General features: G+C 44.6%; 1 protein-coding gene across 5 annotated transcripts in view; it reads right to left on the bottom strand.

Moving 5' to 3' along the window:
- The window catches only part of SULF2 (sulfatase 2), a 209620-nt gene that overhangs the window by 19021 nt on the left and 167781 nt on the right, over positions 1-22818 (bottom strand). For all 5 annotated transcript variants that reach the window (XM_044440362.1, XM_044440363.1, XM_044440361.1 and 2 more), the window contains one exon: positions 8310-8517. In XM_044440362.1, coding sequence (XP_044296297.1) covers positions 8310-8517 — 208 coding nt within the window. The remainder of the gene's footprint in view (positions 1-8309; positions 8518-22818) is intronic.

Genomic DNA, 22818 nt, shown 5'->3' with positions numbered 1-22818 from the left:
ACAGAACAGACATGTGGACTTCCAATTAGTCCCCCCTGGCTTACATTCTTAGCCATCTCTAAACTTGTGATTTTCAAAAGTTTTGGGCTATGATTCCCAGCATTCCTGGCCATTGAACATTCTGGCTGGGGCTCATGGGAGTTGAAATTCATAACTTTTGCTGAAGATTGTTTCAGATGGCATAGCATTACATTCCCCAAATAGCCCATTAGATAACAACCTAGTCAATTGACATAATCCTGCATTTTTTTCCAATTCTTTCTGTATAGTCACTAGGTGGCAGTAAAAGCTCGTACTGTTGGAAGAATTATAGGAAAATTATGCCTTTGCCAACGTCACAAAAGCCACTACATGTCAGTAGGACATGCTATAGAAGTTGCTGGCAATTTTGCTTTCAATTTCCTCAGAAACAGAGTCCTCTTCGACCTTTCCTGCAGAGAGAGTTCTGAAGGACATCCACAAACATTTTCTCTTTTTCATCTGAAGTGGTCTCTCAGTTTCAACTGCCTCCTACCAAGCAAGCCAATCTCAATTTCCTGACCTTAAACCCCAGTTCCAGGGCATAATTCAAACCTCCTTTGCTTGTTGCACTCCGATTGTTAGACAAGTCATCAGCCTGAGCAAAGTGCTGCATAAGCATGACTGCAAATGCTTTTGGCTCTGGACATGAAACTCAAGCAGGCCTTGACGGTTTAATAAACTGGGCCAGCCTTGTAAACCCATTTGATCGCTGCCTGCTTTCAACTTCTCCTCACACTTTGACATTGGCTGCTCGTGATGGGAAACCTCACAGCACAAGGGACAAGCAAATTTACAATACATCAGTCCCCTCCAGGTGTGTTACACTACAACTCTCACAGCCTCCATCCATACTTGCAGGGAATTTATAGGAGTTGTAGGCCAACGTACTTGGCAAGTACGGTTTTGAGGGGGCTACAACAGATGTTGAGGAGGAGCAAGGATGAAACCTGAAGTAAGTTTTCAGTGGTTGTGACTGGTTTACAGTAACACTATATTTTCATTTCATTAGATAGCTTTAGACAAGGCACTTCTCAGTCTTTGCAATATTCGAATACCCTTGCAAGAGGAAATACCGTGTTACAGAAATAATGCATGAGAAAAGCTACACATTTATATTTGTGTAACGGGGGCAGATACAATTGTTTAGCATTCATTATTGTAAGCATTTCAGTTCCTTTCCTAGTAACTCCTACCACTGAATCATCATTTTGTACTTTCAGAAGACTGAGTCCACTGAGCTCATCACCCACCTGGGATTCAAGCTTTCCACCTGAGACTTAGCCAGGTGAATCATAGCTCAAAGCAGAAAAATAGGTTCTAATTTATGGAACATTTGACTAAAAAGTGGGAACTCCCTTCCTTTTCAATACCAGGAGGAAATTCCAAAGGGTTACACCCAAAGAGAAGAAACAAAGATATATTTTCTTAGCAAGAACCACTTCTGTCTGGTGTGGCCCTTTCTTGTATATTTGCTAACTTCAAAGAACTATTATTTTTCAAATTTGTAAATACAAAATAAAATTTTATTACCAATAGCTAAAATCAACCACCGTAATATGGGAGATCTTGGAATACATGGTATTCTGAAATAGATCTCTGTACAAACAGATCATAGGAGATGTGGGGGTGGGGGGGGGGGGAGGAAAGACAGACAGCTGGACAGATAAAGGTGCATGATGCTAACAGGTGGCTTTTAAACAAATGAATCTAACTAATAGTAATTTTTCAGATTAAGTTGGGATGAACTCCTCAGTCATCTAGGACACAAATTTTGGTATATATAAAATACATTTAAAAGCACAAACCTGGCTTGGAAGTCCTGTCTAAACATGCATAGGATTGTGCCCTAGGTCTACTGAAAGTAAATCAAGCCACCTCAAGGATGGTGGAGATTTTTAGGGTTGAAAAGCACGCTCTCTCTCTCTCTCTATGTGGGGTGGGGGGGAGAGGGAGAGAGAACAAGAGATAAACTTTCATTAGGTTAATTCCATCACAAATCAGTGTTTTGTTAGCAGAGGAGGAAAAAGTTCTGGTATTCCCTTGCTTGTGTGATAAGACTACAGTGAAACACCTGGAATAATTACAGAGAAAAACAAGGGAGCATTTTCTAGGAAAGCCATAAACTTTGCATCAGGCATAAGCATGCTCAGCATTGCTATTAACTGTTCTTTAAGCTCTGACCATTCATACCTGGTATTTGCTTTATAGCTGCTGAACTGATAATTTATGGCAGAACCTGAGACCATAGGTAAATGATAATTCTGGTAGGAAAAACAGAAAGTCAAGAATGAATCTCATACAGCTACTATATCCCCATTTTATAATGTCATTGATGTCCTAAGCTGTGGGTGATTTTAACTATGGTTAGTCAGCTGCATAAAATACTTTGAAACTGGCTACTTTCTACTAACTATTAAGACAGTTTGATCGGTCTGGACAAATGAGCAAGCCACAAGAAATCAAACGTTTCCTTTTTGCAGCCACCCTGGAGCAGGGGGCAGTGCAGGAGAAGCAATGATATTGCTTGTAGTGTTAAACTAGGGTTTAAGGTGATATCCCGATCAACCCTGTATCTAAGTCCTTGAAACTGAAACCATAAAAGAATTGGGATCCTCTAATGCTGGACAAAAAGATGGTCACCTACACCTATAGGTCTTGACCAGAGGACCCTTATCTTCTCTTAGGAACCGTGTCCTTTACTTTATAGGCAAGAATTGCAACTGGGATTCTGCAGCTTTCTTGTCAGGATGCCTGTTTGCCAAAAATGTATTAACTTTTTAAGGTAATTCTATTCCCACTGGGAAGTTCAGTTTATTTTTATGAGCCATGCAGAGAGCTTCAGCTGTTGTACAGTGCAGGATTGTAATAAATGAATAAATAGCCAGCTCAGATGGAGCTTCTGTGTGGATGGAGAAAGCAAGTACACCTGGCAGTTGTTATTTGGAGTAAGTCATACTGTATAAGTGGGACTTTCAAGCATGTTACCTATATCCTTCATCCATGTGCAATATGAAGCCGGCCTCTCCCCAAAGCCTTCCTTTGATCAACTACTCAAGAGAAACTCCAGCAACTTAGCACAGAATAAATATGCTAACTTCTTTCATAAATGCCACTGAATGTAAAAAAAGTCTACAAATTGCCCTTGAGTCATGCTTTAAGTTACTTGTACCATGCACACAGATGGCTGAGCAGCAGAAGAGAAGTCAACTTAATGTTTTAAGCAATGTGCATGCTCCTTCTGCTGTATTAGGCAGATTTTAGTACAAAGCCAGGAGGCTGACACAATCGCTCCTAAGCGCCATCTCAGCTGTAGAGCTCATACAGCTCTGTGGTATACCCGAGCTGAGAGTCATGAAGCGACTTAGGGGACAGCTGGAGTGCAGATGGAGGAGAACCCCTAGCAAATGCAACAGGGTATCTTCCTACAATCAGGTATACTTTGAGGCAGTGAGGGCCTCGAAAGAAACAAGACCTCACAGCCTCTATTTCATCCTCTCTGTGCCCCCCAACAAAGCTTTTCAAAGTTGTCTGAAGCTTGGCCCCAGAGTCACCTTGGAACTATTTCTGGCCTGCTGCAACCCACTTGCTGGGCACTTCCAGGAAAAAATCTGTTGCAGCTGCTGAAACTTGGACTCCAGAGTTACAGCAATTGAACTGGTGGAGCTCTCCAGCCTTGTCTGGTTTTACTGGATGAATTTCATTGGTAGAGCTTGAGGATGTGCACAAGGTGCTTGGACAGATTCATGCAATCACCTTTGTACTGGTTTCCTGTTTTATAAAAGCCAGCAAGGAAGCGATAACCAGCAGGGCCAGGGATGTCATCAATGCTGCTTCGTGAGAGGGAGTGGTGCCTTGCTGCCTTAAAAAGGTGCTGGTGAAACCACTTCTTGGGAAACCCTCCCTTGATTTGGAAAATTTGAACAACTACAAATATTCCATCCCTGGGCAAGGTTCCAGAGAGGGAGGTTGCCAATCAATTTCAGGCACCACTCTTGGAAACTGATTATTTGGATGCGTTTCAATCAGTGTTCTGTCCTGGTTTTGGTCACCCTGTATGATAACCTCTGCCAGGGGAGAGAAAGGAAGAGTGCAACCTTGTTGATACTGCTGGACCTTGTGGCCACTTTCGATACCATTGACCATGCTATCCTTCTGGAGTGACTACTTGAGGTGGGAGTGGGGGGCACTGCATTGTAGTGATTCCACACCTACTTGGAGGGCCAAATCCAACAGGTGGTGTTTAGGGAATATTGTTCAACCCTTTGGATTCTTCAGCATAATGTTCCTCAGGAGTCTGTCCATGCTATTCAACATCTTCATGAAACCACTGAGTGAGGTCATCTGGAGTTTTGGAGTGTGCTGCCATCAGGATGCTGATGACCCACAGCTGTATTTATCCTTTCCATTGTCAGCAGGTGAGGCTAAACCCATGTTTGGCTACAACTGGATGAAGGTTAACAATCTGAAACTCAATCCAGACAAGGCAGAGATGCTGTTGGCCAGTCATTCCTTTAACTGGATCGCAGGGGGAGGGGGGTATTCAATCTGTTCTAGATGGGGCTGCATTCCCCCTGAAGGAGCAGGTTCATGGCCTGGGGCACTCCTTGATCCATTTGTATCATTTGAGGCTCAGGTGGCATTAGTGGCTCAAAGTGCCTTCTACCAGCTTTGGCTGGTGGACCAACTAGCTGGACAGGGACAGCCTGGCTTCAGCAATCTACACTCTCTAAATTAGATTACTGCAATGCATTCTACACAGAGCTGCCCTTGAAAATGGTTCAGAAGTTGCAGCTGGTGCAGAGGTCTAAACATACAAGACCAGTTCTGGCTTGCCTGTATGCATCTGATCCCAATTCAAGCTGTTGGTCTTACCCCTTAAAGCCCCTACATGGCTTGGGACCACAATACTTCCTCTTTCAACCCCAATCTACTTGGACACTACACTCAACCTCTTGGGCTTTCTTCTGAGTGCCAACCCATCAAGAGACTTGAAGCATGTCAACTAGGGGGAGGGCCTTGTCTATGGTGGCCCCCATCTTTGGAACAACCTCCCTGCTGTGGCTCACCTGGAGCCAAATTTGCCAACTTTGTAGCACCAGGTTTAGTTTTCTTTGCAGAAGACTTTAAAGATATCCCTGGTCAATCAGGAGCCGGATACAGGTATCCAGACACCTTTTTTTAATGCTTGGACAGGTATTTTTACTGATTTGATTGTTTTAAATGCATTTCATTCCATTTTAAATTAATTTTAATTATTGTTTTATTTATTGCATTTTATTATTTTTATACTGTATTGCAAACTGCCCAGAGAGTTTCATCTACAGATAGAACAGAAATAAAATCAGTAAATAAATTTATGTGCCTCATGCATGAAAAACGGGATACCATCCTTAGAAAGGCTGTAGGACTGGAACTCAGTGGTACAGTGCATAGAAGTCCCAAATTTAATCCTAGGCAATTTCAGGTTGGACTAAAACATTGTGCAGACTGAAATCCTGGAGGGAGCTGCCAGTCAGTGCAGGTAATACTAGAGTGACCAAGAACTTGACTTGATAGGAAGTAGCTCCTTTGATCCTAAGGAATCTACTCCAGTTTCTTGCCCATCTTCAAAGTTCTACGTTTTAGTAACTAAACATGCAATCAGCCTGAGATGCCAGTGGAGAAAAGTGTACCAAGCATTGTAAGAATACTCCATGACCCTTCCACTCCTTGGTCTATCTCACTCAGCAGTGCTGGGTGCTTTGCAATGTACACAGCCATTCATCGTGAAGTGAAGCTCTCCTGCACCTCACTGATAGGTGCTTGGCTTCCTACTCAGCTCCTCCCTGGGCACAGGCTATCCCCTGCATGAAGAGGAATGCCAGAGCAGGGGAAGTAGCTTGGGTACCACCATGGGAGGGAGGGAGGGAGGGAGGGAGGGAGATGCTATATTCATATGGAAATTCCTCTTCTCTTTGATTGCAGAGAAGGCATGCAATGCCCGTTTCCTTCCCCTTCCGTTTTATTTCACCAAGCAGCACAAAACAGACATAAAAACCCGAAAGTAGATAACTCCCGTGCCCTGCAGCTTTGAAGTATCAAGAGTTCAGTGCTAGGAAAATGGAATAGCCCAGCAAGCAGAAACACCAAGTACCTTGAGGAAAAACATCTGGATCTGCCACAGAAAATAAGTTAGCTACTGTGCATTTATTGCATGAAGAAACAATTCTCTGGAAAGGCCCTCAGGTTCCTGACACCTGAAATAATTACACAACTTCCTAGCCAGGATGTTATGGGGATTTCGAAATGTGATAATCAGTTCTTTGTGGGGTGCTCTATCTCTTTTATGTTCTGAGAGTAGCTTTATGCTGTTCCCACTTAAATGTAACTCCTTGCTTGTTGCATTAAGTGTCTCCTGATCCTCCAGAAGTTGCTAACAAGCTCACATAACTGTGCCCATGTTCCTAAGTTGTCTTCCTTCAAGAATAACAAGCATTATTTAAAGCTCAAGCTCAAGCATTATTTAAAGATTATCTGTTGTGCCACATATGTGGAGTAGTGGGTGATTTCACCTGAGAACCAATCATTTTATTCACCTAAAAATTAGCTTAGTAGCTACTAATCAGCTTGCAAGACAAATATAAAGGAAGAAAATCAATTTAAACTCCCTGTTTGAAGCTTGTGCTGGGTCATTACTGAGAAACCCTAATCTGCTAAATAATTAAGGCTCTGCATTTGTGGAGCGAGACGAAAGAAACTTTACAGATGAATAATAATTCTGAGCTGCTGTTTGCCTCTTTTAATCTATAATTAGACCATGCACTTCAAATAGAGATATTATTAACCTGACTCAAGTTTAAAAGCAGAGCTTGTGAAATAGGCTATGTCAGAAAGTGCCTGGGCTTTGCAGGAGAAAACCATCCTGCTTTGGAGGCTTCCCTTGTCCAGCACAGAAAGAAAATGTTACAGGTGAGAGCTTTGAGAACAGCACGAAATAGAGCCACCCTTATTAACAGTAAATGATCCTGCGGCACCCACAGAGTGGCTCAGGCAATAACCCAGGGGCATTTGAGATACCTGGAACAGCATGGTGGATGGCCCTGCTTGTTTCCTCCTTGAAGCACATCTGGATTATTATTTCAGTATCCCCACTAAGGCCACAATGGCCTGTGCAGCCTACATGGTGAGCTTCTAAGGGCTCTGTGTGGGCACTGGGGGAGGGAAAACAAGAAAGGGTATCCTAGCTAGTGCTGGTTTGGAACAAGAATGGCTACCACATGGGTCTGCCTCCCATTCTGCCCAGTAAAGCCCAGAATTTGAAGGCACTTTTAATTAACTCTGGATTTTACTTTTTGATTTTTTTGAAAGCCCACTGAATGCTACTCCATATTCTTTTATACCTGGCTGGTCTTATTTTTGTATTTTTAATATTACTTTTTTAACAGATTTATGGTTTTTGTCAGCTGCATGAACATAAATTTGACAGGAAAGTGGAGTCAAAACCTTTCCAATGAACTGAACATAAATAACAGATCTATTACACTGTGTTACTCTGCGGTCTCCCCTGAGTGGAAGCGCAGAATAACAACAACGAAGTTGAAAATAGTGCTTTAAATATCAATAAGGGCACCTACAGGAGTTTCACCTGCCTCATTGAAATCTATGGGAAAGGCTTTTCCATTGGAAGATGTGCAGCTGGTGAGGATGGTGGAGAGACAGAGAGAGACTCTTCTCTGGGGTTATGCCTGGAGTGTGGAACTCACAACCAGGGAAGGCCAGTTTCTCACTGCAAAGATCTTCCATTTTGAAGCAACTTTTTTTGACTTGAGGAATGAAATTTTATTTGTATCACTACTGTTGAGATGCCATTATAAATGCTTAAACTTGGAAGGACTGGAGGCTTCCTCCAGAGAGAGGGGAGAGCATGGGCGTGGAGGTTGCCTCTTCATTCCTCCCCTCCCACAACTCAGCTAGAGGCCCAGTTTCTGCCATCTACCTGCAACACTTCAGATGGGGCGGGAAAAGAGTGGAGGCACTTCCAGAATATTTCATCCTCTGGTGGTGTCTGTCTCCTGCCAGCCCCTTCATCCCTGTCACTGAGGTTCTTTCCCCTGCTCTGAGCCTGGAGGACCAACAATGAGGTCAGACTGATTTTTCTGATCCTGCAGCTGGGCCTCCAAAAAATCCCATGGCTGTCTAGATGCTCCCTATGACAGCGCCTGTAAGAATGCACTGTTAATTGCTCTAAACTGTCAAATTTTCTGGTTCTTTTTCCTACACAGATCAAAGACACTGGAAGTGTCACTTACTTTTCTTAGAGAACAGCTTCTTCCGCCGTCCGACGGGGCTCAGCTTATACTCGTTCTCCTCACAGTTACAGTCCTCGCTGTTCTGGCTGTAGTACTTGGGCAGGAGGTTGGAGATTGCTTTGCTGCTGCCTGCAGCTGTCAGGCTAGCCATGCCTTTGCATTTGTGCAGCTTGAGCTTCCCGCTGGCATCTTCCACACATTGCCACTTCTGAAATTAAAAAAAAGGAATGTTGCAGCACACTAATGAAAATGTTCCTTGAAGAGCCCTTGCTATTCAAAGTCAGTTGCTGTTTGCCAGGAGATGAGGCTGGGGAAGCAGTTCCAGTCTCAAGGCTCCTTACCTTGAAGGAAAATTATTATTACATTTCTATCCTGCTTGCCTACCTCTTGCATGGTACCTAATGGTCTTTCTTTCCCTGCAAGCACACTAGGCTAAGGGTCAATGTCTGGCCCAAAGTCACCCAGCAAGCTTCATGGCCAAGGACAGACTAAAACGCAGATCTTTTGAGTCAGTCTAACACCTTAGCACCACCACATCAGCTCCGACTAAAGCTAAGTTGTATATCATTCTTGAGGTTATCTATGGAAATGGACTGCACCCACAGCCCAGATCTTGTAAGACTTGCTAGAGTCAATCGGAAACCATTCTAGAGCAGAATGAGCAACCTTTTGAACAGTCTTGTCTTTAGAACCAGGGAGAGTGCCATGAAATTAGGACTTTTCATTTTGGGAGACCATTAGATGCATTCTTCTCTCCTTGCTCTCCAAACAACTACCAGCTTTAGAGTTTCCTGTGCTAAGACAAGAGAGAGAAGGAACAGGTAGACAGGACAGAGCCCCAGAATAGTGGAATATAATGATACCAGGGACAGCGGAAGCTAGAGAGGCTAATCTGATGCTGACAGGATTCAGAGATCCAGAATATACGGGTTGACCCAACACTATTCTTACACTGACAAAAGCAGTTCTCGCAAATTAGAATGGGAGGAATACAAATTCATTAACAAAGGGTTCATCTACCAATGTCATATGTTCTCCAAGCAGGTAAGCAGGAATGTAATCTGGCCCTTGGAGTCAAAACAGTGTCCCATTTGGTGCTCTAAGGCGTTCCTGAGTAGCTTTTCAGAAGGTAAGGTTGAAGGGCCTAAAAAGCTATGATTCAACTTCAAGTACATATACTTGTGATATCCTTAAGCAACGGCTAGTGAGCTGCTTCCAAGAAGCCCCAAGTAGTGTGTGAAATTAACAGCATTTGCTTGCTATTGCCCTCTAGCAACTTGCATGTAGCTAACAGGCACTGACAGGGACTAACCTCAATGAATTTAAACTAACGTTTTCTGAAATCCTCTCCATTCTTGCTAGAACCCATATTCTGTTTTCATTCTTTAAAAAAAATACAGTGGATAAGTTCTTAACACTCATAGCAACAAATAATTTAAATATATAATTCAAAGCAAGAACATAGAATTTTAAGTTCATTTTTTTAGCTGCTACATTTTTTTATTCCACATACAAAGGGATTTTCCAATTTTCCTTGTTAATATATCATCAATTACAGATAAAGGATTACAGAGAAGAATTTGTTACATGTTTCTTCCAAATGTGGGTTGGAAATTGCCAATTAATATATGCAAAGTAGCTATGACTTTCTTGAAGCAATTCCCACACTGTTAGATATCACTTGTGCAAGAGCGCTAGTGATTACCTGCATGAATCCTAGCGATAATTTGCATGAATCAAGGGTGTAGTCTTTTCTGATATGTCATACGCAAATAATTTTGGTAGTACAAGGCAATTGTAAAGCTACTTTGGTGGGCTTGGTAACCCCAAACCAGCTCCCACAGTCACACTGTTCTACTTCTTCCATTCAGAACTGTGTACCTTAAGAAGGAAGCAGCCAATGAGGTCTTGACAAGGGAAGGGCCAGATGGCTCAGACTCATCAATTGGAATATGTCAACTGGTTTGGTCTGTTCATTAAACCAACTCCTGCTTTCAGTTCCATTAAATAATTCCTTTCAGAGCAAGCAAGGCTCAGATAAATGCAGTTAAGAGTGAGTGGAGAGCAATATCCCAAGTAGCATAGAGACCAATCAATTTTCCTAACCAACCAGGACCAATAAAAAGAAGTCCTTCTCCACACAATGCATAGATAAATTATCGAATTCACTAGTTGTAGTGATGGCCATCAGCTTGAATGGTTTCAAATGGGAATTAGAGAGAATTATGAAACCAAGCTATGAATGGCTGCTAGCCATGATGTCTACTTACTACCTCCAGTACCAGAGGCAGTTGATGGGAAACCTCATGCAATCAGGTCCCATGGGCACCTGCTTAGCCACTTTAGGAAAAGGGATACTTGACCAGATGAACCCTTGGTCTGATCCAGCAGGACTCTTCTTAACCCCTTTCCCAAATTCGGTATTAACATCCTAGTCCTCTTTCAACACTAAAACTTCCCTTCTTCTTTTCCAATTGATAAAAAGAACACATCACTACATTTTATTTTAGTAATCTGCTACTGTCATTACCTGAAGGTACCTTGGCTTCCCTCTAAGTGCATGAAAGGTTTCGACTCCCCCCACCATTTCAATAACACCATTGTTTAAGCCATTCTACAGAAGTAGCACAGTAAATTGGATAATTTGAAGAGTCCGGCATATTGAAGAAAATCACAACTGTTGTTAATGTTCCCCAATTAAACTCTTTCTGGGAAAGTATTATGCATGTAATTTCTTACATCAATGGCCTGAGTGTGGTCCAAATCCCACATACCATTTAGTCTGTATTCTGCTAATGGCAGCTAAAATGTACATGGCCCAAAACAAGGAATTGCAAACTATTTAGCCCAAGTTAGAAAGCATTAAAACAGATATACTGTATTACAATTTGATGGTGTAGAGGAACTATTCATTTTATTTCTGGGAAGAATGTGGTATTTTGTTTTGTACTGAGGACAGTACTATGAAATAAGGAGAGCTTCAGGGAGGGAACAATCTCTGGCCCCTAGACATAGTCCGGTTCTTCTAATTCTTAGCTCTGAAGATATAGGCAGTGTTCCCATCCCGAAGTGAACTCTTATTCCTACCAATACCTCTTCTCACTGGCAGCACAGAAAGAATCATGGTGGTTGCTCTTCAAGGCGAAAGGGGCAGAATAGCAGGAGACGAGAGTCACCAGGATACAAGGTAAGCTGAAGCTGCTCCAGCCTCTGCCCTCCTGCTCTTGAAGCACCTTTGCTAGATGGTTGAAAATGGCTGTCTACCAAAGCCCCCCAACAGCTCCTCCCACTCCATGTTCAGAGACTCACGGGCATCTCCAAAGGACTACAGCTTTAGATTTGACTTAAATGCTCGGTTTATATGTGCTTCAGGTAATCTGAAAAAAATGTGCATTGTGTATATACTCCTACTACAAATAAATAAAAATACCTGAAAACAGTCTTGCATTAGGGAAAAAACATTTCCACCAATTTCAGAGTAAATGTTTGTGTTTCGTTTGCTCGGTGTTTCTGTGAGCCACCAATTATTCCAGAGCATAGTACGAAGTCCTATCCTATGCTCACCACATTTTCTTAGTAAGAGTCTTGTTATTTTAAGGTACACAGAGCCCGCCACTATAGGATTCTCTGTTACAAAGGACAGTCCAGTAGTTGAAGAGCTGCGAGAGACCCTATTTGAATGGCCATCCATTGAAGACTAAGGAAAGAGAACCATAAGAAAGGCTGAACAGAGACCTTGAAGCCGCCCACCAGTGGTTACCAGTACGACAGCTGAGCAGCGAGCCGTCCACACTGTGTTTCTATTTAAATTACAATGATTAGTTCCAAGTTTGCATCTACAGATAGACATTTGCATATGCAGCTACCATGCAAAATTGTGTCTGCTTTTGGACTGATAAATTTTGTGGTTACCCTGATTATCACATGTATGAGAAATTTCTGCTGAGAAATCTTGACTTCTTTCCAATTCCTGGCTGCCACACTCTGGCATTGCATTATTGTCCTTCAGAGCTTTCCTACAACTGCTGCAATTACAGATGTTAACTCAGACACATTACTCGTGGCTCCAATCAGGGATAAATAGCAGCAACTTTCCTGGAAGGAGTTTCTATTACCAGATGTCATTTGCTTGTTTTAGTCACTTGATGCACCGTTAGCTGAATAACGGGACACAGAGACTTAATCACTGTAGCTCCCAGAGAATGAAACACAAAATCACTCCATTTGTTCTGACAATATCATTTATCAGAGAGACGATAATACCACTTGAACTCACAGAAGAAAGAAAGGTGCAACTCCGTTAGAAACAACCCAGCAGACACCCTCGCCACACACACACTTTCCTGGATTTAGTCCAGTCAAGTTAATTATATACAATAAAACCCTTTGGGCAGGGAAGGAATTTCACCATTTCATCCCAACATGAACAAAAAAAAAAAAAAAGGAGGCCAGCCTGATTTAATTATCCTTAGACTACAAGTCTCTAATATCTCCAGTGGGAGGTAAATTTACATCTGTTCAAGGCAGCTTACTTTGCTGCCCCTAGAAACAGTTACTTCCTTTTCATTCAGCCACTTACTCCCCCCTTCACTGAAAAATGGAACATGTAGAGTCTTGTTTTTTCCCCTTCAGTTGTTTGGATGTAAGTAAGTGTACAATGGCAAACAGAGAATGCAGGATTCTGTATTTTGCTTCTGATGTGCAAGTCTTTTTCATGGCTGCTTGTCCTCCACCCCAGGTCTAAATTCAGATTTCCAAGTCAAATGGGAGGGAAAAAATCTCAGGATTGCACATGAAAAATAGCAGGTGGAGGAAGACTTAGCACTCTCATCCACAGGACCACCTTTTTCGAGGGGCTTAAAATCCTTTGGGCACCATTGAACATCTGGTACCAATTGTTGTCTTCTAAGATCTTGGAATTAATTCATATAGTCACTTCAGGGGATCTTGGTGTGGCAAAGCATGAATGTGAATATAGCTTTTGACCTGTCACCTTCTAGTTCAGAAAAGGAGCACATATCATGCTTCCAGTGGTAAAGGAAAATGCAGTCTGGCCCATAATAACAAGCCCTGCAAACCAAGCCGTCATTCTAGAAGGATGTAGCCATGGTCCAGCAAAAATGTAAGTACCATTAAGTTCAGGTTTATTCCTAGGTAAATGACTGAAACCTAAAAGACTGCACAGACCTTTATGGACTAGCTCATGTTATCAGATTCCCATTCTCAGCCTGCACATGACACAAAAACTACCCTGGCAATAAGCTACAGTGCACTTGGAAAGACAAACTCATCTTCCCTCTCCCTGCCATGTTCCTCAGGCCTTTCCAGCTTGATTTGGCTTTTAGTCCCTTTGCACTTATTTTTCCTTGAGAGAGTGCAACCCTGGCTTAGTAGTCAGCTTTCACAATCACTGTTTTAAGGCCCACTGACAGCCCCTTTGAAGTGCCTGAGGGACCCCTTGTGCAATTACAGAACTCCGAAAGTGAGCAGCTGGTCCAGGGAGGTACCTGATGGTAAAGCACAGCAGGTACCAACCAGGGACGACAGCATGGAGAAGCTCCGAGCAGCCTTTCCCCTCTCCTTTGGTTTGGCTTGGCAGCTGTGAAAATGCAAACTATCAAAGCAGAGCAATGGCACAAGTGATCCTGGCTCACAAAAAGAGCGTGGTGAGACTTATATACCCAAAGTGTGCATCACCTCAAGGTTTGCATCCAAAGGGACCCAAGCAGGCTTACACCTATAGCCTTGGGAACAAGCGAAAAATGAGATGCAATGGGAAAATGGGAGGACACTCTTACAGCAAAGGAGGTCCAAAAAGGAGGATCCTGCTCTGAAGGGCTTGCAAACTGCATTACTGCATGGGCATGAGCAAGGCAGCTGAAGTGGTTTCTACAGTACAGCAACCCATCCCTGTTGCCTCCCTTCTTTGTGCTGTCATGTCATGTGAACCTTTCCACTCTGTGCATGTAGACGTAATGGAGATGGGACAGAAATGTAAACCATGGTGCCAAAACTACGCAAGATAAGTGTCTGTGGAATTTGAGAAAGCTCAAATGTATCATAGATAAGCACAGGAACAGCAATGAAATGACAACACAAGGAATAAGCATTCTAATCACAGGTATTAAATCAGCACAGCAAAGCTAGAGCAATATAAAGTGTGTATCTTTGAACTCTGTATCCAAATGTTACAGGCTATACCTCTGGCATCTCAGTCATTTGGTACACAGATTTACCAAATTGAGGTGGTGGTGGGGTTGTCTATTGTTGCCTGTGAGTGAGCAGGTGATCATATATGTTTGTATGTCCACAAATTCAAATACAACTTTCTGTATTTCACTTAGCAGCCTCTAGAACACACAAGTGTTTGCCGTTACAAATATGTTGGCCTTTAAGGAGCCACAAGGCTTTTTATTTATTCATTTATTTAGAAGGCTTCTATGCCGCCCCATTCGCCGAAGCCTCGGGGCGGCTCACATTAATAAATAAACACGATATAAAACAATATAATTTGAGTCGACCTGGCCCAAAAAACAAACAAGTAAATAAATAATATTAACAATTAAAATAACGTTTGAGTAAAAAGGTCTTTGCCTGGCACCGAAAAACAAATAATGACGGCGCCAGGTACACCTCTCTGGGGAGCACATTCCATAGATAGGGCGCCATCGCAAAGAAAGCCCTCCTCCGAGTACTTACCCTCCTAATTTCCTTCACGGAGGGTTCCCGGAGAAGGGCCTCTCCCGCTGATCTCAAGGGGTGGGTAGGCATATACAGACGTAAGCAATCCTTCAGGTAACCAGGACACAAGCTGTTAAGGGCTTTATAGGTCATAACCAATGCCCTGAATTGGGCCCGGACTTCAATGGGGAGCCAGTGAAGCTGACGGAGAACTGGAGTCATGTGAACATAACGCCCAGTCCCTGTCAGCAGCCTGGCAGCTCTATTTTGAACCAACTGAAGTAGCCGGACCGTCTTCAAGGGCATCCCCATGTAGAGTACATTACTGAAGTCAAGTTGCGAAGTCACCAATGCGTGTGTCACTGTCACCAGGCAGTCGTTCTCCAGGTAGGGATGCAGCTGATGGATCAGCCAAAGCTGAAAGAAAGAGCTCCTCGTCACCGCTGTCACCTGAGCTTCCAGTGAAAGCTCTGGGTCAAGGAGCACTCCCAAGCTGCGGACCTTGTCCCTAAGAGGGAGTGCAACCCCATTCAGGACTAAGTTCAGGTCCCCTTCCCTGAAGCCTGATCCACCAACCAACAGGACCTCTGTCTTGTCTGGATTGAGCTTCAGTTTATTGGTCCTCATCCAGCCCATTACCTCAGCCAGGCACCGGTTCAGTACAGCCACTGCCTCACCTGGATTGGTAGAGAACGAGAGGTAGAGCTGGGTATCATCAGCATACTGATGATTCCACAGCCCACACCTCCTGATGACCTCTCCCAGTGGTTTCATGTAGATGTTAATAGCATGGGGGACAAGAAAGAACCCTGCGGAACTCCATGGCATAGCTGCCATGGCGCAGAGCCATAGTCCCCCAGCACCACCTTCTGAAGTCGGCCATTTAGATAGGAGCGGAACCATTGCAAAGCAGTGCCTCCAACCCCCAATCCCGCTAGCCTATCCAGAAGGATACCGTGGTTGATGCTATCAAAAGCCTCTGAGAGGTCCAGGAGAACCAAAAGGGACGCACTCCCCCTGTCCTTCCCCCTGCACAGGTCATCGTATAGGGCGACCAAGGTAGATTCAGTACCGTACCCGGGTCTGAAGCCGGACTGAAATGGGTCCAGATAATCAGTTTCATCCAAGAGTGCTTGGAGTTGTCCCACCACCACCCGCTCCAACACCTTGCCCAGAAACGGGATGTTGGCCACAGGTCTATAATTAGTGGCCATCTCTGGATCCAGTGACGCCTTCTTCAGGACCGATCAGACTACCGCCTCCTTTAAAGGGGCAGGTACCCGGCCCTCCCTCAGAGAGGCGTTAACCACTTCCAAGATCCAGGTCCCTATCCCGTCCTTGGCTTTGTTAATTAGCCAAGATGGGCAAGGGTCCAATAGGCAGGTGGTGGGACGTACTCGTCCAAGCACCTTGTCCACATCATCAGGCCGCAGTAACTGAAATTCATCCATCAATTTTGGACCAGACGGCGACATTGGTATCCCCCCAGAAGCCTCTGAGTCACTAGTGGAGTCCAACTCGTGACGAATCTGAGCAATTTTCTCCCTGAAATGCTTGGCGAAGTCGTCACAGTGGGCCTTTGAGGGTGGAACCGGATCTTTCTTAGGGCCAGGACGAACCAGCCCTTGTACCACCCGAAAAAGCTCTGCCGGACGGCATTGTGAGGAGGCAATGGAAACGGAGAAGAATTTCTTTTTCGCCGCCCTCACTGCCACAGCATAGGCCCGATAATGGGCTCTCAAGTGTGTTCGGTCAGATTCATCCCGTGATTTCCTCCACCTACACTCTAACTTCTCCCAGCCTGCTTCATTGCTCGCAATTCAGGTGTATACCAAGGGAAAGAGTGGGCTCTGCCCGGCGGGAGAGGACGCTTAGGAGCGATCGTGTCAATAGCCCTGGTCATTTCCCCATTCCATAGTTCGACCAGAGCCTCGACAGGAGCACCAGTTTTGTCAGCCGGAAACTCCCCCAGGGCCTTCAGGAATCCATCCGGATCCATCCGACTCTGAGGGCGAGCCCACACAATCAGGTCCGTACCCTTACAGAGGGAAAGGCCGCTCTTGAGCACAAACCTCACGAGAAAGTGATCTGACCATGACAGGGGTGTCAGACATAAATTCCTCACCCTCAGACCACCCTCTTTCTGCCCCGTCGAGAAAACCAGGTCCAGAGTGTGTCCACGCTCATGGGTCAGGCCTGTGACATGTTGAGACAGCCCCATGGCCATCATGAAGGCCATGAAGTCCTGAGCCACCCCGGTCAGACCAGTCTTGGCATGGAGATTGAAGTCCCCCAGGACCAACATCCTGGGGGTCCTCAACACCAGGTCCGAGATGATCTCTGTCAGCTCAGGCAGGGAGACTGTTGGGCAAAAGGGTGCAAGGTATACCAACAGAATCCCCAATCTGTCTTGGTCGCCCAACACCAAGTAGAGGCACTCTAGCCCCGGCCTCGAAGGGACTGGAAGCCCCGTGAGGGAGATGGACGCTCAGTAAACCAAAGCAACCCCCCTCCCCTCCCCTCCAGGCGTGGGCGGTGCTGAACCCGACACCTGGGTGGGCACAGTTGAGAGAGGGCAACATCCACCCCCTCTCCTGCCCAGGTCTCTGTTATGCAAGCCAGGTCAGCCCCCTCATCCACAATCAGGTCGTGGATGAGGGACGATTTATTGTGGACCGACCTGGCATTAAGCAACAGCACCATCAGGCCCGGGAGGCGGTTGACAAGACTACCTGGAACCCTCTGGCTGGAGGTAGAACCAGAAGGAGGGACGGGTGTCAGCCATCTGTCCCTCCTTCTATGCAGACACGTTAAACACCTACCGCTGTAACATCCATTGCCTGTAACCACCCCAATGGCGGCGCCCACGCGCTCCCCAGGTAACAAACTCAAAAGGTAACCCCCAAGTGCTGTGAATAATTTATCTGAGGAAAAGAAAAGAAAATCACTTGAGAAATATTCAACCTATTTGGAGGAAGGCACTCATCCTCAAGAGCAATTTCAATGGCAAAAAAATGTGCTCTCTTTAGATTTCTCAGAAGATGATTAAGAAAGGTAACAGGATTCTTACCTTGTAAGAAAACACTTCATGGTTGAAAAATGTCCAGTAGTTGGCTCAATCCACCCACAGCTGCCTGTGGTGCTCAGAAAAGCACATCTGGGCTTTTCAGGGGCCAAGCAAGGGAGAGCTTTGAAGTTTCTACTGAATCAGAGAAGACTTTCCCAAGCTGGTATGCTCCAGATGCACTGGACTAGAACTCCCATCGTCCCTAGCCAGCATGGCCATACTGCCTAAGGATGATGGAAATTTTAATCCCATACACCTGGAGTATACTGTGTTGGGGAAAGTTGGTCTGGCATGCAATGGAAACCTTCATTTAATACTTCCAAACCCCTTCTTTTACTTCTTTGTTCTAATGTGTTACACATGGATTCAGAAATGAAAAAAGAATTAAACTATTGTTATCAGCCCCTTCTCAGTAGTTTCCCATGGAAATTACAGTTCAGGAGATTTCTTAAATGTTTCCTCAGAGAAAAACTCAGGGAGGGAGTCAGAAAGACGCGTGTAAAGGAGCCAATCTTAATCCTGCAAAAAATCCAGAAGCAGAATTCTTGGTAAAGTGCTTGGTGAAAGTCTCCTGTGGTAGTAGATTAAGTAGTAAATGATCTCATTTGAGATCAAGGAGGCTCCTGAGGTGGAGTGTTTCCACTGGCAATTCCTGATGCTAGCATTGCCACTTAGCCCTGGTTCTTTACTGTTGCATTGTTAGCAGCAAATTTCATTGCATTTTGTTATGCTTTTATTTGGTGACTCACCTTGAGATTTTTTGAAAAAGGAAAAGCAATACATAAATTTTCTTAAAGTAATAACTTAATAAAGAAATAACTTTCTTAAATGCTTCTATTATCATTGCTTATATGATCCCTAAATGCTTAACTGGCAGACTTGTTCCTGTCCTACTTGGAAATGTTGGCATACTAGCAGGATAATTGCAAAAACTTTCAAAAAGTGCACAGACTACCAACCAACAATGGATACTGACTGCACACGGATCTGAGTTGGCAAATTCTACCCCTAGCCTACCTGCATTCATCTGAACATCTACAAAAGGCCCCTGCGTTTACAACAGTATGAAAATTGACCTCTGACCACTTATTCCAAAACTGAGCATATGCACTGCACATGTGATCAGGAACCACACAAATCAGGAACCGGTAGTACCCACAGGGCCCATTTACAAACCCCTGAACAAATGCATATATGACCGGGGCTGGATCTGTCCATGTTTATCTGTGTACAGTAGCCATGGGTTTGGACATCTGATGAATAGGCATATGGGTCATTTGCTAGCCTGAGAGGAGTCCATATTAAGCAAGTCAGAACTAAAGTTTAACCCACTATCAAACGGGGGTGGGCAACCTGCAGCCTTCCAGATACTTTAGCCTGCAATTCCATTGAGTGTTGGGCTAATGGCAAGGCATCATCCTATGTCCAATTGAATAAGATGCATGCATGCCTTTGTGGCCACAAAAAAGAAAAACAAGTAATTTTTTCCCTTAAAATGCTATGGTATCTACCACCACAAGACATGAAATAATAGTTGAACTATGCACAGATATAAGAGTGAATTTAGCTTTCAAACACATCTACCAAACTACCCCAGTCCCCAGATAGAGATATTTCTTGTCTAGACAGAACAACCAGTATAGAAAAGTGATTTGCTGTATGGGAAAGAACGACCACCATTTGGAAATCAGCCCTGACAGTAATCAGCTTGATAGCTGCAAGTTCTCTTGATGCCTGTTTGCTCCATTTCATCCTAAGCCGGAGTGCCCAAACAAATTCATGTTGAAATGCCCCAAACAATTCTTCTGTGCCTTGTGAACAAACATGTATATGACAGCGATTTTATCATTTCGCCTTTGCTGCCAGTGAGACTGCTAGAGTAATGGCTAGCTATTCAGTTTCTACAGATGCTGTGGAAATATTGTGTTAATGTTACAAGAAAAAGAAAGGGCAAGGCAGCTTGTAAGCTGCTGGATGGAAGGCTGCTTACCTTAAGTGGCCTGTAATAGCCAGAAGAAGCGGGGCTAAAGTTGCCATTTACAAGGAGTCACTTGGAACATTAGTCTGGATATCTGCCCCTCCTGCGGAGCTGAAAGCCACAGGAAAGAGAAAGGCCTGAGGGCAAAACTGGACCTATGGGCAGCATGCAGAGGCTGCCACAATGCTTTGCACCTCCTCTCACACTCTGATTCCTTGTAACAGATGTGCGCAAACCTTTCGGCCATAAGGGCTGCAGGTTCTGGTGAAGCTGACCAGATGTATGGGTTCACACATCAGGACAATCTGCCCTGACAATAAGCCACGTGAGGATTGGCCAAACCCTGCTGCAACCTTTCCTCAAAGCATCTGTGGGTTGCTTCTTGTGCTTGGGCTAGTCTTCTGAAGGGAGCCAAGCCAGGAGGGAATCCACAAATGCTTGCGGAGCCCCGACAGTGCAGGCTGCACAACCGGCAACCTTGTTCAACCTCAGCCTTCTGCAGCAGTGGTGCGGAGGGCTGTTTTCCTGGCAACCACTTGTGCGCAAGTGCCCTGTGACCTGCTTTCTCTGGCACTGCTCATGCAGTGTGGAGTGTGATTCCCACAGAGTGCCTCCAAATGTGGGGCACTCTCTCCAGGAACTCAGACTCTGGGCCTCCACCCACCATACTGGAGTCCAAGAAACCAAGCCCAGGGAATCCACAAGATTCCCATTGCTGGGCAGATTCCTTGCACATCCCTAAAGCCGCTACTGGTTGATGATTTGCAGGCTTAAGTGCCTGAGAGATGAGCAGGTTCACATGGGTTGTTCTCTCCCTTTTCCTCCTCAGTCTCCCAGCAGGCATTTTCAGGGGATACCATGGCAGGATCAAGTCACCTCTCCCTCTGCATCACGATCAAGAAATGTGTTTGGCTCCCAGCAGACTTTTCGCACTTGTTTCATTCAAAGAGGCAGAGTGGCAACTTGGAGAGGCTGCCAGAGCTTTTAATATTTTAATGCATGAAATGTATGCAAATATAAATATATGTATTTACAAATAAATGCTGGAGAAGACTCCTGCAAGTGCCTTGGACCGCAAGATGCTCAAACCGGTCAGTGCTAGAGGAGATCAACCCTGACTGCTCTTTAGAAGGCCAAATCCTGAAGATGAAACTCAAATACTTTGGCCACCTAATGAGAAGGAAGGAGTCCCCGGAGAAGAGCCCAATGCTGGGAACAATAGATGGCAAAAGAAGAAGGGGACGGCAGAGGATGAGGTGGCTGGATGGAGTCACTGGGGCAGTGGGTGTGAGCTTAAGTGGACTCCAGGGGATGGTGGAGGACAGGAAGGCCTGGAGGAATGTTGTCCATGGGGTCGTGATGGGTCAGACATGACTTCGCGACTAAGAACAACACATATAAATATACTAGTCATGCTTATGCAATAGTAAGACTTTGAAGCCTCGCCCAGCCTCGCCCTGCCACCTGATCAAAGGGTGGCAGGTACCAATGCTAGACACTGACCCAAATGGTTTTTTTCTTCACGTTGCTTTCTTCTGACAGCTGGTTGCTGGACTTTACCTATACTGGGCTTTGCCAGCAGTGGGTAAACCAAACCCTAGAGCAGCCCTTGGGTTCCTAGAGCTTGGGGTGTGGGAAAAACAAGCCATCATGGGTCAATGGACTAGGCTTGGCTGATGCAATAGCCAGTGATGGTTTGCTGCCCTTAATGACATGTCCAATGAATCAGGTCAGTGAGTTCCTTACATTAGGTTTCCATTTTCTGCCAGCCAGTTGCATACTGCTTGGGTAAGGAAATGAGGTGATAACATAATGTAACACATACAACCTGGATGCGAAATTTGTAGCAGTGGCTGTCATTTGTCTTCCTAACTGTTACCTGTGTTCTAAAAAGAAACGTTAAATCACTTCTCAAAATAACCCCTAACTGCTGTAGCAATGAAACTAAACACAGCACTCTTTGAAACTTTCACCAGGACAACCTTCCACAATGTGGCTTCCTCCAGATGTGTTGGGTTGCAACTCCTGCCATTCCCAGCAAACACAGCCATGGAGGAAAGTGGCAGCTGTAGTCCAAAACATCTGGAAAGCAGCAGGTTGGGGAAGGCAGCATCAGGAGTCTGCACAGTTTATGCAAGGCAGATATGGGGAAACAAATCTCTGAAATTCATTTCACCCCTCAGTGTGAAAGAGGTTCAACATTCCTTATGCAAAGGCTCTAGAAAGCATCTAAAAGTATTTCTTACATTTTTCAGAACAAGAACTTCCAAGAAGGAACAGAATATGAAGAATCATTTAGCTTAACTTGAGAAGCTAATGAAAAAAGGAAGAGGGGAAACAAAAATATTAATCATATGACTAAGAATTCCAGGAAAATTTTGCCCTCTCTCCCCTGCAGGTTCATTTGCTGCTGTTGCTGGAAAAGAAGCAGAAGGGAACGTTTTCTCTAAAGTATGCACCCACTACAGGGGTGCATATTTAGGCACATCGCCAGCAAGGGAATCCTGCGAGTTGCAGGGGATTTTTTCAGTCTAAACTTGCATATTGCAATGAATGGCTACGAAAGCTGGACCATAAGGAAGGCTGAGCACCAAAGGATTGAGGCCTTTGAATTGTGGTGCTGGAGGAGACTCCTGCGAGTCCCTTGGACCGCAAGGCGATCAAACCGGTCAGTGCTAGAGGAGATTAACCCTGACTGCTCTTTAGAAGGCCAGATACTAAAGATGAAACTCAAATACTTTGGCCACCTAATGAGAAGGAAGGACTCCCTGGAGAAGAGTCTA

This window comes from Varanus komodoensis, unplaced genomic scaffold, assembly GCF_004798865.1.
Source record: "Varanus komodoensis strain SLA01 unplaced genomic scaffold, ASM479886v1 scaffold37, whole genome shotgun sequence".
NCBI classification, from domain to species: Eukaryota; Metazoa; Chordata; class Lepidosauria; order Squamata; family Varanidae; genus Varanus; species Varanus komodoensis.
Note: the sequence above shows the minus strand (reverse complement) of the source record. Positions and strands in the feature narration are given on the sequence as shown.